Source organism: Synchiropus splendidus, chromosome 6 (genome assembly GCF_027744825.2).
Source record: "Synchiropus splendidus isolate RoL2022-P1 chromosome 6, RoL_Sspl_1.0, whole genome shotgun sequence".
Classification (NCBI taxonomy): domain Eukaryota; kingdom Metazoa; phylum Chordata; class Actinopteri; order Syngnathiformes; family Callionymidae; genus Synchiropus; species Synchiropus splendidus.
In genome coordinates, this window is record NC_071339.1 from 23,446,543 (window position 1) to 23,462,912 (window position 16,370).

Sequence of the window (16,370 nt, forward strand, 5' to 3'; positions counted from 1 at the left end):
TCTAGTCTGGTATTCCTGGTGCTTTCAGGTGCACAGCCCACCGAACTGGGAGGTGACCTGACCAAAGCAGACACGTGAGGATGAATGTCTTTTACTGTTCTGCACACTGAGGGTTCACAAGGACGGGTGGAAGTCCAGTATTTGACATACTGCAGATAACAAAAGCGACTCGGCTCACAATTAAGGCCTAGTTTGCTTTCAGAGTTGATTAACTGAAAACTACTCGATTTAAAAGGAAATATAGTTTTCATTAGATAAATAAGCTCTTTCGCGATGAAGATTTCGCTGTTTTTTATTTAATTATTTTACAAGTGATGAGTGATTCATTATGAAAATATCCAAAAAATATCTCAAATGTGCGCAGTTAGCCTCCGCGCCTTTGAACGCATCAGCGAACGATGCCGCCACACTGACCTCCAGTGGCCGCCGTGAGGACTAGCAGCGTCCGTAATGCAGCAGATCAATGCTGAGCGCAGAATTGCCCGCAGCCACCGCCGCTCCGCAGACACCACGGCCGGCAGCCGGGCTATCCCCACTGACTTCCCTCTCGGCCAGAGAGCAGCCGAACCCGCGGGTGTCCAGCAGGGACGGAACCAGCCGCAGAGCAGAGGAGGAACGATGAAGACTGCCGCTGCAGCCGAGATGTCGGGCCTGCGCTTTTTCGCTCTGACGGGTGAGTGTCTCTTCACTGCTCGGTCACGTTAGAGGACGCGTGAGTCCGAAAACAACAAATAACAAATAGTGTTGTTATGAGTGAATGTGTAGCTGCAGCTCTCGAGCCCATGTACATTAAATGTAGGTATGTCCGCGCGCGCGACACTTTGAACGTCCACCAACCAGTTGCCCAGTAATCTGTAAATTCTTGACTTTTCTTACAAGGAAACACTTTCTCACATTGGCCTTAGCTCTCCAAATCCCCTCTCTTGATAGGTTTGACCTCAGCTATCTTAGGCCTGGCAGTGGCCATAATGCACTACGACCTGCAGCGCACCCTCTTAAATAAATATCTAGCCACACACCGCCTAGACTGTTGTATACGCTCATGCTTGCTCGTCACCAACATGCTTGCTGGAGTCTGACTGTCAAAATTTGGGGGGAGGGGACCTCGGGAAGATAAAAGCCGACCTGAGGGGGTAAGTATGAGGGGGCTGTTAGTGGGGGCTCCCCCCCTCATCTACTCTCTGTCTGCGATAAACTGCTGCTACATCATGTTTTATCATTTGAACCATTGAGATGGATTTGGCTGTGTCGATACCTGACAAGTTCCCAGGGCACAGGTTTAGAGTGACGCCAGAGAAATATGAAGTTTCATGAAAAGATGATGCAGTTGAACCAGTTTGGATCAGTTGCCGTTGGTTTGATGTGATGATGAGGATCGATTTCCTATTTGCTGCCATCACCATCTCTGCTTCTGGTCCTTCACCGGTGGATACATGGCGTAGGTAAACTGAATGCAGCACCCTCTCCACAATCTTATGAAGATTCCTCTGTTCTTGCTGGAACTGAACCCCACAGTTACCTGAATTTATTGCACTGCACGGTTTCACACACATTTTTAAGGAGTGTGAATGTGTCTGTGAGAGACAGTGGAGCGATGAGTCATCAGATTTGAATAAATCACACTAAACCGCTCCCCAGTTGGGGCATGGACGACACTTGCTGACTCATCAATATGTCCCACTTTCCAGATCAGGCACATTCTTTCACTCTGGTTTCTTATAAAAAAAAGTCATCAGCTGGGGTTAATTAAGAGCAGCCGTTAATCTGCAGAGTTGAGTGTGGCAGATAGGATGTGTAATCTGCAGACCACCGGGAGGTCAGCCCACCATCTGTGGTCCCAGACATTGTGAGAGGATTAGTGGTGGACCAGCGAGCTCTGCTGGAAACACTGCTGGACGGACAGATGAAGGAGACAAGAGACACACCACTCACTCTCACAACCCACCTCCAGCCCAGTTCCTCCTGCTCCTGTCCCACAACCCTTGAACTCCAGTGAACACCTTCAGGTCCCTGTATCATTGTAGACCTTCTGCACTGAGAGACAAACTCTGCTGCATCAGTCAGAGTGAAGGTCTCACACCAGACCGGATGTTTATATCCGGACATAGTGAGCTATTAATATCCAGTCATAGTGAGCTTGGCGTGACGCGTTCAAGTGAGAAATCCTGCTTTGCATTCTATTGTTTTCTGTGCCAACTCACTGATTTTATTTATTTTTTCAATATGATGGCAATTTTGGCATGTCCCACATAACTCACTGCAACCGTTAAAGCTTGAGCTAACTTCTGAAGATAATGGTTTAAATGACTGAGTTTAGTACTGTTAATGACTTCAAATTCGAATAAGGGTCTCGTAGCCTTACTATTCATTATTTAAATGTGTTAATTACCTTTATTACAAACTCTAAAATGCAAAAATGTATTTTGTGTGATTTTTGTTCAACACAGCAATAAAAACATTTGTTTATTTACAATTAAAATAGTTAATTTGTTGATGTATTTTTTCAACACGATTTAACATATATTTTAGGCCTGTACACTGACTGAATTGTTTGACTATATAAATAAGTACCTTCATATAATAGTGTACAGTACATACCTCTTCCTATGGAATAGGATGCTTTTTCTTGTGCTCCCGCTGAATCCGACCTAATCCGATCACCACTATTACTAAAAGCACATCTCAAGCACCAAAGGGAAGGAGCAACAGCGAAGAAATGGCGACAAGTCTACGCAAATACAAATATGACCCGTCGACAGGTGGTCACTCTTCAATGTGTGATCAAAGACGTAACGAAAGATATGGAAGCGCTGAAGTCTAAATGTCAAGACCTGGAGGAAAGAATGAAATGTGGAAATATTCGGACCTCAGGACTGACAGAGCGGTCTCTAAAGTAGTCACTGAAGTTTTCGAACTTGAAAAACAAATTGAAGTCGGTCCGAAGGTCCGAAGGCCAGGTTGTGAGAGAGAGACGCGCTGGAAATCTTGAAGACGGCAAGGATCCGTGCTGGCAACCTTTTCTACAACGGAGATGCGGTTTCCGTGTTCCCGGACTATACTACTGCCGTGGCCAAAGCCGCCAGAGCCGCCTTTAATGACACAAGGAAGCTACTCCAAGGGAGACCGAGAGTTTGTCATGGAATATTCTGCCCTGCGAGACTGCGCATCACCCATGACAATGAGCAGAAGGAGTTTACGGATGCGGGCAAGGCGTTGGATTATGTCAAGAGTCACGTGATTCCACCTGGAGATTGTGAAGACTGATCAATCCATTCTGTATCGTGAGTCATACATACATACACACACACAGACGGACTCGGTCCTAATGCAGATACCCACCCCTTATTATCTGATTATCATGGAAAGTTATTACCTGCTGGTTGTTGTTTGTGATGCTGTTTTTTTTATTTATTTATTTACAATATTAGTTATATTGCATACCTTTATCCTTCTCATTACCTTTTGGTATTTTCAAGTGTTATAGGCATCCTGTTTATTGATTGTTGACACATTCACTATGTAGGAACACTGATTGGGGTTCTAGACTTTTTTTGTTTTTTTCATTTTTCTTCTCAGTTTGGACTAGTACTATCCAAGCTAAGGTGAACATTTTGAAAGGTGTTCGCAAGCTGCACGTCACGACATGCAGCCATTAGTTATAGTGTGTGTTATTTTTTTGTTCCGTATTATCCCTGATCCCTCCGTTCTTCAGGTTCTTTCCAGCTACTTCATTTTAACATCTAGCAACATTACAAATCACTCAAATACATCCTTATATGTTAATAGATATTCATATGTGTCATTGCACCCTCATATAGCTCAACATGTGGAAATATGGGAATAGTTAAAGTTGTGAGTTACAATGTGAACAGGCTCAACAATTGTGTAAAGAGAAAAAAAAATACTTAACCAACTGAAAGGCCTAGATTGCCATATAGCACTACTACAAGAAACCCATCTATCAGATAAAGAACATGACAAACTGATAAATTCCTGGGTGGACAAAATATACTACTCTTCTTATCATGGTGGAAAGAAGAGAGGAGACTGTATTCTGATACATAAATGTATCAATTTCACACCGACACATGTGGCAAATGGTTCAATCGATGGAACTCCGGTTTCCCTCATGAGTGTATACGCTCCAAATGAGGATGCACCTGACTTCATCTCCGGGGTCTTTTCTGTCATGCTTAAACACAGCACTGGTATTTTATTGGTTGGCGGTGACCTGAACTGTGTAATGTCGCAAATAGATAGACAACAGGTCTCCAGAATTGCAATATCTCGGATGGGCAGAAGACTAAAACACCTTCTAATGGAACATGCTATGGTCGATGTTTGGAGGAGCAAGTTTCCAAAAGGCAAAGATTGCACCTTCTATTCAAACAGACACTCCTCTTACTCCAGGACTCTATCATGGAATATAGGACATAATAGGAAACGTAAACAATGGAGATTAAATACCTCACTGCTAAATGATAAAGAATTTAAGTCATTTCTGAAATAAATACGTATATAGAGACAAATATCTTACCGGAAACATCTCCTATAATGCTGTGGGATTGTGCTAAGACATATATCAGAAGTCGTATTATTGCCTGGTCTAGTGCTAAAAAATGCAAAAAAGCGCAACAAAGTGAATTAGAAAATAAAATAAGCATCCTATCTCAACAACATAAGCTCATGCTCTCTCATGAACAACTAACAACTCTCAGTCAGGCACGGAAGGAGCCTCATGAATTGGTCACAGAAAAGATAGAAGGGAATTTAAGATTTACCAATCAAAGATACTACGAGCACAGTAACAGAGCCAGCCGCCTTTTGGCATTAAGGCTCAGAAAACAACAGTCGTGTAATGTCGTCCAAAAAATTCAAACAAATGGCTCAAGTGTGACTAAACCAAACAAACTGGTAAAGTGTTTTGCCGAGTTTTATGAATCACTCTATAACAACACGGACACTTGCACAAATGATAAATTACTGAAAGACTATTTAGAAAATATCAAATTAAACGGACTAACCAAGGAGATGACAAACAGATTGGATGAGCCAATAAAAGAACAAGAAATACTGCACACAATTTCTTCATTAAAAAATAATAAAAGCCCTGGTCCAGACAGATTTATCAATGAATTTTATAAAATATTCAAAGAGACATACCATTGCTGTTGGATGTCTATCACCACGCATTACAATCTGGCACTATGGCCCCTTCATGGAATGAGGCAACCATTGTAGTCATCCACAAAGAAGAAAAAGATCCCAGTAAATGCCAATCATACCGACCTATATCTCTATTGAATCAGATCACAATACTGACTGCCATCCTAGCAAACCGTCGTAATAAATGTATCAACAAAATCATTCACCCAGATCAAACAGGTTTTATTAGTGGGAGATTTTATGTTGACAATATTAGAAGACTGCTAAACCTAAGGACTCATCCTACAACGACAAAAAATCCAACTATGATACTGTCTCTCGATGCCCAGAAAGCATTTGACAGAGTTTCCTGGCAATACTTATTTCGAACCTTAAGAAAATTCAAATTTGGCCCCAACTTCATTAAATGGATTGAAATTTTATATTCAAACCCACAGGCTGCTGTTTGAATAAATGGGACCCTATCGGATCGATTTCCTCTCAAGCGAGGATGCAGGCAGGGGTGTCCACTATGCCCGCTCCTCTTTGATATCTGTATTGAGCCATTGGCCCAGCAAATATGATGAAAATATAGGGGGGATGAAAATTATATGCAAATGATATTCTAATGTACATTATGGAGCCAACGTTGACAATTCCACACTTAAAAAATCTCATACATACGTTTGGCTTTTTCTCAGGTTATTAAGTCAACATAGATAAAACAATGGCACTGGAAAAATTATTCGAAACAAATTATAAAAGTGTAGTGCAGAATATCTCCAGAGACCTTGAACGATGGACAATACTTCCACTAACGCTATTAGGTAAAATAGAAAGTGTACGTATGAGCGTACTTCCTAAACTCTTATATCTCTTTCAGATGCTTCCTGTTGATGTACCGAGATCCACTTTTGATAAGCTAAACAGATTGATTTCCAAATTCATATGGCAGGGTAGACGACCACGAATAATACTTAAAACCCAACAGATACCTAAAGTAGGGGCGGCCTCAAAGTTCCAAACTTAAAATTTTACTTCTGGGCTGTTCAACTAAAACCTCTCACCACTTGGATCATGAATGACAAGAGTACAAGATGGTTAGATATCGAACAAGACCAGTCTACCATTGCAGGCCCTCCCTATTTTGAATGTAGCTGCGAGGGAGATGAAAACCGGACTATGGACCAATACCACTCTGAATATTTGGAAAAAGAAATAAAATTAAACTTGGGAATGGCAAAAACAATATCATCCCTTACAAACATCGGATACATTGGAAGTTTTATACCATCACAAACTGACTCAAATTTTAGAAAATGGGCTGAGCATAGACTGAGATACGTACACCAGCTTCATAAGGAAGGGAACTTTCATACCTTCGAACAGTTGAAAGAAACATTCCATCTCCCCAACAGATTTTTTTCGGTATTTACTACTATGAAGCTTTATCTCAAATCGTAAAGAGTGGCCCAAAATTAGGGAACCCAACATGGTGGAACAATTTATGGAACATATTCAAAAGGGTGATAGTAAAACTAAAGTAATTGGTCGAATTTACCAAATATTTTTTAACTTGGACTGCCACAACACCTCAAATATTATATGGGAGGTAGGATTGAATTTGGAAATATCAACTGAAACTTGGGAACAAATATGTACGGAAGCACATCATGTCACTAATGCAAACATATGGCGGGAGTTTAAATGGATATTGTCACAAGATTTTTTCTGACACCAGAGGTAGTTGCAAAAATTAATAAGACCAGTCCTAACACTTGCTGGAGAAATTGTGGAGCACACATCGATAATCATACTCACATGTTTTGGACATGCCAGAAACTGTTCTCATTTTGGGAAAACATTTTCAAGTTCCTGAATAGATTGTTTGGTGGAGATGTTGAGAGATTTTAAAACAGCAGTATTGGGAGTGATTCCTGTGGCTATTGAGGGACGGGGAAACATCTACCTCTGGCAGATACTACCAACAGCTGCTCTGAAATGTATTACAATTAAATGGCAAAAACCTGAACCACCAACATGTCAGATGTGGCTTAACAAAGTAATGGAAATCTGTCAGATGGAACGACTCACCTACTTACGTAGACTTCAAACACATTTTTTTGAATAAACGATGGAAGCTGTTCCTTGATGCCCATAGATAATAGAACGATTGATTGATTGATGTTGTATATATTGTATATTTTTTCTGCTTTCTTTATGTGGACATTTCTCGGACTCTACTCTCTGTTTGGTGAAATGCGTCATGTTTACTATATCATTCTACTGTATTATTGTGTGTATAAGTGTATATTTGAGGTTTGTTGGTTGCTGGAAGGGAAATTGCGAATTGTAAATTGCGGATGCAAAAAATGTAATAAAACGAAAGTTAAAATATAAATAAATAAATAAACAACTTTCTAGCTGGTGGCCTCATGTGGCCTCATATATTTAATGTCCTTCCTTTTTTCAATTTTTTTCATAAACCTTTTCTTTTCCATTGATATGTCCTTTCCCTTCCTCTTTTTTCCTATAATCATCTCACAGGTAATCCGAACCCTGAAACCCCCACTAAGGACAGTTTCCACCCCTGGAGCAGAGAGACAGACAAGACAATTATATATATGTCTTATTGACAAACTTCCAGGAGGAATCCCAGCATGCCCAATAGAGCATGGGGTTCTGAACCTTTTTGATCACGGGGACCAACTTCTCCACAGCATTCAAGATTCATGACTCTTGGTTTCATTTGTGATCAAAAACCAAATTGAATCTACTTACACGTAAACAAACAAAAGTGTCGCCATAAAATGTTCTAATTAATTCAAAACTGCTTCAACAGGGGCTTTCATGAACAGTGTTTACTGTTGGGGAGAGGGGGCCATCACTTTCTTGAGAATACTGTGATGTGACAGAGGTGAAAGCTGTGTGACTCATCTGCAGGTCAAGTGAATAATAATTCTCCTCTATATTTTGTGAAGAGCTGAACTTGTCATTTCTGTTACCTCCAGCAGCTCTTCTGATCTGCGGCGAGGCCTCCATCCAGGAGTCAGGCCCAGACCCGACCCCGCTAAGTCAGTTCCAGGACGAAGGCTTGGCCCGATCTTATCTCATCCAGGAGCTGATCAGAATCAAGCGTGGCTCTGCGGCAGACTTGGTGCGAGTGCAGCCTCAGCAGGTCCATGACCTGAGCTGGTCGGCAATTCACGAGATGGAGACTGCTAACTTGACCCAGTCTCCCCGAGGGTCGGAAGCTGTGGACGACAACTTAAACGTGAAGGATGAGATGGAGGTGAGGGTCTTTGTGTTCTCTCCTGCAGGTGTGTAGGTGTTCAGATGTGTGTATTTGTAGTGGTCGGTGCTGAATGTTTCTTGTGCTTGAGTGCATTACTTTATCAGTCTAGTTTGTGTGAAGCAGGCTTTTATCTAGGATTTTGAAACAGGGTGTCCAAAATCCCGCCCCCAACCAATAACCCCGCCCCCAACCCCACCCTCTCCCTTGCTTTGTGAAAAACAAAACTGTAAACTTCTAATTGTACCATAATCACGTGATAAACAATAGATAAACAAAGATCTGAGTCAAATAACAAATGTTAACAAACATGAACTCAGTAACTGTTGCCACAGTAACACTTTGAGATGCAGGGGTCCCCTGAGCAATTGTTTTACTTGGCTGATCCTGATTATTTCCCTTACTAGAAGCCATCGTGTGCACACCCTTGTGTCTACATCTTTATTCATATATTTATGCAAGATAAGCATGCAGTTGTATCAGCGGTGATGGTTTTCTACACTTAAACAACGACAGCTTTCATTCATTCAAACAATACATATATAAAGGCTTGTCGTTGATTAAATAAATAGAACAACTCAAATTTTGATCCCCATTAAGCTGTTTTGCTCTCTTACGAAAAGGGCTGTGTGTTCGTCTGCTTGCCTCTGGAATGTGGGGTGGGGAGGTTAAACTTATCTGTAGTTTCCTCTACATTACGGCGGTAAACAAATATGGCGACGGCCAAAATACGGTTGCAAAAGGTTCGAGAATCTGCAAATTTGGATCATATTCAGCAAAATTACCGGGCGGAAACACAATTTAATGTAAACCAGTGAGATGACACTACGAGCTGGGCATTATACAGGCACTAATAATACATATAGGGTGTCCTGCTGAGGAAACAGGGCGTCCGGTTTTGAGTGCTGGAGGGCATCCATTTTTTTCATGTTTTGCAGACGCCCAAGACGCCCTCTAGCTAAAAGCCTGTTGTGAAGCCAGGTCACGTGCTAGTGTATATTTCTTGCCACTGTTTGCTGTGATTAGTGAATTCTAACTGGTTTATGATGTTAATGAATTGATTATGATTCAGAGTTACGTGTGTGTTAAAGGTGCAGTAGGCCATCTTGAAAAACAGTTGGCTCTTAAAGGTTCTCACTGTGCCAGCCTCTCACCTTAGCAGGCGTGTGATTGGTTGGAATCTTGTGTTTTTTCTCCAGATCACTTTTCGTTCTCTGTAATTACAGCTTATATGGAATTATTGCTTGGTCAAGTCAAAATGAATCTCACCTACTGCAACTTTTCTTTGAAAGTTCAATATCCACCTCTTGTTCTGATTTCCTCTCTTCTTCATACAGCGGATGGTTCACCTGGTGCTTCCCCAAGATGCTGCCGTCTACCGAAGACAACCTGACTCTTCGGGCGCGGAGACCAGTATCGTGGCCAGGCCTGGAGCTGGATACTCCTCCGTGGAATCTTCTGGCTTCTTTGGAACTGACACTGAGGAGCGAGACAGAGCCGAGGAGCGAGAGAGGAGAGCGGGAGAGGATGAAGCAGAGGATGAGTGGGAAAGGGAGCCTGAAGACAGAGGAGGGAGAGAAGGCCAGCTGGAGGGAAACCACACCACCCCAGATTTTGATGATCTCATTGGTTCGTACGATATTTCCTCCCACTGGTACATCAATGCTCCTCAGATTAAACACTAACTCAAGTCAGAAGGAGGTTGCTACTGGGCCACTGCAAACTGGAACTGTTGTTAGGGACCATACTCCAAAAGACAGGAGAAAATAGAAATTAGAACAAATAAATTTAACTAATTAATACAGGTATAAAAAGTTGGGATGTTCGATACCTCTTCATTTCAGTACCACTAGTACCGTTTATACTTAAAATTCAAATTAACACGATGACTGATTGTTCTGAACATAGACTTTCATTTCTTAAAAAAGGCAGCTCAGTCACTCCCCAAAATAAAACAAACCATTCGCTCATCTTTAGATATGTAAACAAAAGTGAAAAATAAAACACGTGTAGAGTTTTTTTTTTTTTTTTTTTAATAAACTTTAGAGAACTCGTCTTGCAATTTTTGCTAGGCAGATTTTTCTTTCTGCAAAGCTTGGTGTTCTGTCCAGGTTTTGTCTGAACAGGACGCGATGCACATGAGTTGACGTTGTGTCAAACCGCGGTGGTGTAGTGCCATCTACTGGTGAGAATGTCTTACTCGACGTATTTTTTTTATTTTTTTTTGCCTTGAGTCGCTAGTTTCGACTGCCTCTCACGAGAACTGAGTACATCGAAAAAAGGCTGGTATTGGTCCGATATCGGTACTCACTCATCCCTAATAAAAAGCATCATCACGCCTAAATAGGTTTATATGAAAATATAAGAATAATAAGGACAATCTTGTCTATGTTTTCTATGTAAGCAGTAAATATGTGTGTAAAATGTGTAAAGTATGACAACTATTTGGTAGCAAGGTGCATCATTTCAAAATAATCATATTTTTTAAATTAACTTTTACATTTTCACAAACAAGTGTAGTCATCATTTTTGAATCACAAGTGAACATATCACACATAAAATGGTGGAGAAAATAAAGGAAAAAAGTGAAGTCATTTTATGCCTGAAACAGTGAGGGGTTGTAAAAAAAATGAAGTAATGAACAGCAAGGCTTTAAATCGACTGCCCAGGTCTGCGCAAGAACAACCCTCTAGTCCAATCCCCAACCTACACAACAGGTCCGACAACATATCCAATGACTGTTCATCAGACACTTCATATCAGCTTTTTGATTCCCAAAAAACGCAAATGAATTCTTGATTAAGTGTCTGGTTTTCAATAATCATTTGTTCAAAAAAGAAAGCTTGACTTCAACATCTGCTACTATTGAACTGTCAGAATCTGATGTCACGTGTTGATGGAGACCAGAGGAGAGTGACGTGTGTTTCTGACATTTCTCTTTCAGGCTACCGTCCTCACCTTCCCTCTAAGTCGCCTATCAACTCCTCCCCTGCTGAGGTCCACAAGCCTGGCCTGCAGGAGCTTCACAGACCGCAGCTTCTCCAGGTGAGGGCAAAACAGACTCCCAGTTTTTACACAAAAGCTTGGAAACATGGCAAAACCTTCACTACAAAGAGAAGACGCAAGGAGCCATAAAGACACCAACTGATGAGCAACATTATAACCTCCAACACACTGAGACCCTCGTAACACAAATCTCATTGCAGAAATAAACACCTAAAGCAACATTAGATGACTCAAAATAACAACTCTGTGACAACCACATCTCTGATGTAATAAGGCACAGCAGTCATTGAAAGATGAAATAATGAACACTTAGAGCAATAGTGCTCAAACCAAAGCACAAAACAGGACAAACAGCAATGCAAAAACAAAACAAAGCAAGTAGAAAAAAATAGGCAAAAAAGCACACAACAAAGGAAGAAAAAGACCAACAACAAATGCTATGAATAACTATATTCAAGAAAACTAAATGTGAAAAACCTACAACTCCCTATCAGAAAGTACAGCCCCAACAGAATAAGACACTATAAATGAAAACACAGTTTCAAATCTTGGACAAAACAAAACAAACAAAAATTAGACACAACCAACAACATGAACACAGGACACAGAAGTGAAACGCAAAACCCCACGATAAAAATAAATAATAATAAACCAACCAACCAATTGTCACACAAAATTTAACCCACAACCGTCCAAAGCAAAATGAGTTTATCTGATATAAACAAATCACAAGATCTGAATATGAAAAGTGTAAAGCAACAAGTAAAAAATAAGTAAATAAACATTTCTGAAACACTAAGTCAATAACACAAATGTTCATCTTCTTCAGGTGTCTGTGGACAGTGACCAATGGGGGGCAGCAGTGGGCAAAGATGAAGCTCATTCCAGTGGCGATGGAGTCTTCCGTAGCTTTGGGACAGCAACGTTGCCGTCTCTGGTCAGTGCGTCGGCTTCTGATGTCAAGGCGACCCTCAACCCTGAGACAGACACAGGGACTGACTTTGGACTGATGGACACGTACACTGAAGGTGACCTCCTCTCTCTTCCTGTAGCCAGTGTTAGCTCTTCTGTCGTGGCACCTCACATTTCTGTCTGACCATTTCCTCATTTCCTAAAAGCAGAGTGGAAGAATGCTCCAAGTCGTCACCCGACTGTAGCAGGCGCTGCTGTCTCTCCCAACAGGGACCCGCTGCAGCCCAGCGTCGACCGCTTTGGAGGTCTGAGTGACGCTACGACTGAAGAAATTGTAATTTTCAATCAAACGTTTCTTGATGTTTCAGAAGTGCGATTGGACGACGATGAAGAGGAGGAGAAGTGGAGGAAGATAGAGAGAGAGCGGTACTTGCGGACCACAAATGAACCATACTTCAGATTCTCCGGTGCTCCCTGGGATTGGCCCGAGACGGTCACGCCTGTGCAGGCCAGCCGACCTGAGACCCAGGGACATGGTGTCACTGAGCTCTACTTCCCGGTAAATACCACGCCGTGACATGTATCCATGATTCTGAAGGTGCACATCAGGGCTCTGGTGTCTCACCTCTGTTATTGTCGGTGCACTCAAAATATTCACAGAATGAGTTCTCTCCGGACGTTTCAGGTGATTTGCGTCAACTGGAGCGAGCTAGCTGGACGTGGCTACGTCGTCCTGAATCTGACAGAAAACTTCAACTGCGTGAGTACAGAAGGCACTGTGCCACATCACATGACTCAATTTAACAACAACGATTTTGGAAGATCTTTGACATCAGAATCCAAAACTGAATATGAGATGATGTGTCACCTCCTCACTGCAGGAAGTCAGTGCTGGGAATGACGTTACAACCGGATTCAGAACGTTCCAGTCATTAAAAGTCAGAAAACAAGATAATGGCATCCACAAAAGTCATTTCCACATGTGTTGTTCCGACAGAAGCTACTTTTAGATACATATGTTCTCCGTTTGCTACCATAACACCCGCTGCATGAAGCGGAAACACAAGTTCTCTGAATGAGCATCTATTTCCTGTTTGGGGAAGCCATCTTGAATCTGGGTGGTGAGGATTCTTCGACTGTCTGACTTGGAAGTCCTAAATCGAGTGATGTCACCAGGACTTTCCCAGTTCTGAGCACCACTGGAACGCACCACAGGCTATGTTAGCTATGCTTCTACGCTAGCTAAAAAAAACTGGTTCCATCTTAAAACTCATTCTGAGCAAGTGTTCTGAGTCAGGAAGCTAATATGATAGTGCTATTATCTTGATGTAAAATTACTCTCCATAACAAATGGCAGTTACAATTACAGAGCATATATCTCATAGATAAACTACTTATTCATATGTGTATTAGCAGCATATTAGCCAGTATTTATTCACTATAAATTACTGATTAGCTGTGGTTAAGCCTGACTATGTTTTACTGTGAATGGTCACCAAAAGTTCATGTTAGCAACACCATAATAACTGATTATTTACAGAAAATAAGCAAATTTATCAATGGTAAATGATTGTTCCCCTATTCAAAGTGTTTGACATTTGACGTAGTTAATGTGGCTCTATAGGTGCTCGTAACACTCTATTTAGTCATGTAGTAAAAGTTGTGCGGCCTTTATATCTATGTTTATACAGTATTCTACATAATATGCCCTAACTTCTTTTCTTCCTCTTAATGTTAGGTAGCAACTTGTCGGGTTGTAACTTGTTGAGAAATGTTTCTGTGAGACAGGAGGAGTTCCGGCTGGATCAGGGTGTGCGCCTGCTGAAGATCCTGGAACACAAGTTTGCTCGCCGGATGAACAGCCCCGAGGGCTCGTGGGCTCTTTTCCTCAGCAAGCCCACTCACCTGCAGCACCAGCAGCACCAGCTGCTGATGAACGTGTTGGCATCTCGACATGGTGATTCAGTCCACTGACCCTCAACATGCATCAGTCCTGTTGATTCAACAATGTGCTAAATCTGTATTGCTGATACAAATGTCCCTGTCCCTCATGCTGTATTTTGTTTGCTGAAAACCTTGGCCTGAAACATGTTGCATAAAGATGGATCATAACAAGACACACCAGAGGTCCCTTTGGTCATCCAACTACAACACATGCTTTCCTAAATTGTATTAATTCACTTCCTTCTTCTTCCTGGGCCACTCTCCAGGGATCATAGAAACTAAGGATGCGCTGGAGATGCTCGAGGAGGTCAGGAAAAGTCTGAATCAGGTACAAGTGTCAAACTTTCATCACCCATTGCTATTTGAATTGCTATATATATATATACATATATATATTGTTTCTTCACTCATGTGCGTCCAGATTGGCATTGAGAGCTACAGCTCTGCCAGCAGCTGCACCTCCCGGCTCACTAAGACCCGCAGCGACTACGGCAAACTCTTCGTGGTCTTGGTGATCATCGGCTCTGTCTGCATGGTCATCATCACATCTGGATTCATCTACATCTGCTGGCAGAGGCGTCTACCCTCCAGCAAGACCACAGTGAGTGCTGGTGACACAAGGGGAGCACACAGACACTCACTCTGGATACTTTCTCTTTTGATGCCCAAGCTTCGCGCCGAGGAGCTTCACTATATGGAAAACGGTTGCCATGACAACCCAACGCTGGACATCGGCAACAACAACCAGCCAGAGATGCAGGAGAAAAAGCCGAGTGCCAATGGACATGCTGGAGGAGGAGACAGAGGAGGCGAGGAGGGATGTCACTGGCAGGTGATTTGATGGACTTAAGTGTTATCGACTGACACCTAGTGGTGAGCTGTGATATCCTTTTCTCCAGGGGTTTGTCAATCAAGCAGTGACTGAGGAGGATGAGGAAGAGGAGCAAGACACTCATCTCTGATGAACCTGGCGGAAGAGGAGTAGCGAGGTTTTGTCTTTGAGTAGGAGAGGAGCAGGAGGAATGTTGTCGTGGGAAAGGACTACAGAAGAAATAAAGGATGAAAAACAAGGGGAGACGAGGTCTAGTGGGAGGAGTCACTGACATCATCCCAAACTCCTCCTAAGGTGAGGAGTTAGTCGGCTTCAACATGATTACATTTATTAAATAGTGCTCACCTTTGACTTGCTAACATGTTGAGAGAGCAACGCTTCTCATGATGGTTACATCAACCATGTCTGCTCATTGTGCCTTATGACTTCTGGAAGATTTGGATCTGCAGTGACTCAAGCTTTTCTAGCTCTAAACCCAGTTTTAAAAAACAACAGCAAAAATAAACTGGCACAAATCAGAAAAATTATGGCCCCAGCGCACAGTCTGTGGGGTCTATATGCCTGACAATTACGGTGACCCGAGAAGCTAAGGAGCCCTTTCGGGTATCTGTCAAAATCAGGAATGCCAGTGACTCCTACTGGGGATGGAAGGACTTTAAACTGTGAGATGAAGGCACGTTACGAACGCCTCCTCATTGATATGCTGCATCATTCTAAATGTCTCGCAGTGACTTTTCTCGTTCGCTTCAAGGAACAGTTGCAGCCACAGAGGTCATTTGCTGAACGTCCTCCGTCAGGTCTGCTCCGTGCGTGCTGTTAGCCTTAAAATGCTTCGTCAATCATGTTGCAATGGCTGCTTCAAGTTTCTGGCTAACTCGAGCATGAACAGACAAACTCCATGTTGTTGAAGTCTGAGTGGTGTATGTTTAAAAAAAAGACTCACTGATGAAAGAGCTGAGTCATCACTCACCATGTCGGTATGTTGTACTCTATATTGCAGTCTTTCGGGATCATGTTGCCATGTCACGTTTACTTTACTGTGAAGATGTCATTAAACAGACTAAATCTGTATCTAAAGATGGTTGGTTGTTTTGAGGATACCTGAGATGGTTGGGATATGGTGAACATGATAGACGACACATGTTGCAGATGGAGATACGAGGTGAATGAAGGAGAGGAACTCACTGAGGTTCGTGGATGTGGTAAACAGCAGCATGAAGTGTGGATCAATGGCACTTA

At 42.1% G+C, this 16,370-nt stretch overlaps 1 protein-coding gene across 5 annotated transcripts; it reads left to right on the top strand.

The window, feature by feature from the left end:
* Positions 1-437: 437 nt before the first annotated feature.
* On the top strand, positions 438-16,208 carry podxl2 (podocalyxin-like 2). 5 transcript variants are annotated; one of them, XM_053869296.1, is made up of 13 exons: positions 438-673; positions 8,157-8,437; positions 9,775-10,066; positions 11,382-11,482; positions 12,273-12,471; positions 12,562-12,660; positions 12,724-12,914; positions 13,041-13,115; positions 14,144-14,312; positions 14,566-14,627; positions 14,721-14,900; positions 14,961-15,131; positions 15,199-16,208. In XM_053869296.1, the coding sequence occupies exons 1-13, from the start codon at positions 451-453 to the stop codon at positions 15,259-15,261; spliced, it is 2,106 nt and encodes a 701-aa protein (XP_053725271.1). In that variant the 5' UTR covers positions 438-450; the 3' UTR covers positions 15,262-16,208. The 5 variants fall into 5 exon arrangements, with proteins under 5 accessions (XP_053725271.1, XP_053725274.1, XP_053725272.1 ...); XM_053869299.1 differs by having other exon boundaries at positions 14,970-15,131; XM_053869297.1 differs by having other exon boundaries at positions 12,565-12,660.
* The last annotated feature ends 162 nt before the right edge of the window (positions 16,209-16,370 follow it).

What these genes read in the sequence shown, in the direction of transcription:
- podxl2 (XM_053869296.1), top strand. Translation starts at nt 451, where the DNA reads ATGCAGCAGATCAATGCTGAGCGCAGAATTGCCCGCAGCCACCGCCGC. An exon ending in GATGGACACGTACACTGAAG is followed by an intron (nt 12,472 to 12,561) that starts GTGACCTCCTCT and finishes ATTTCCTAAAAG; the next exon opens with CAGAGTGGAAGAATGCTCCA. An exon ending in CGTGTTGGCATCTCGACATG is followed by an intron (nt 14,313 to 14,565) that starts GTGATTCAGTCC and finishes GCCACTCTCCAG; the next exon opens with GGATCATAGAAACTAAGGAT.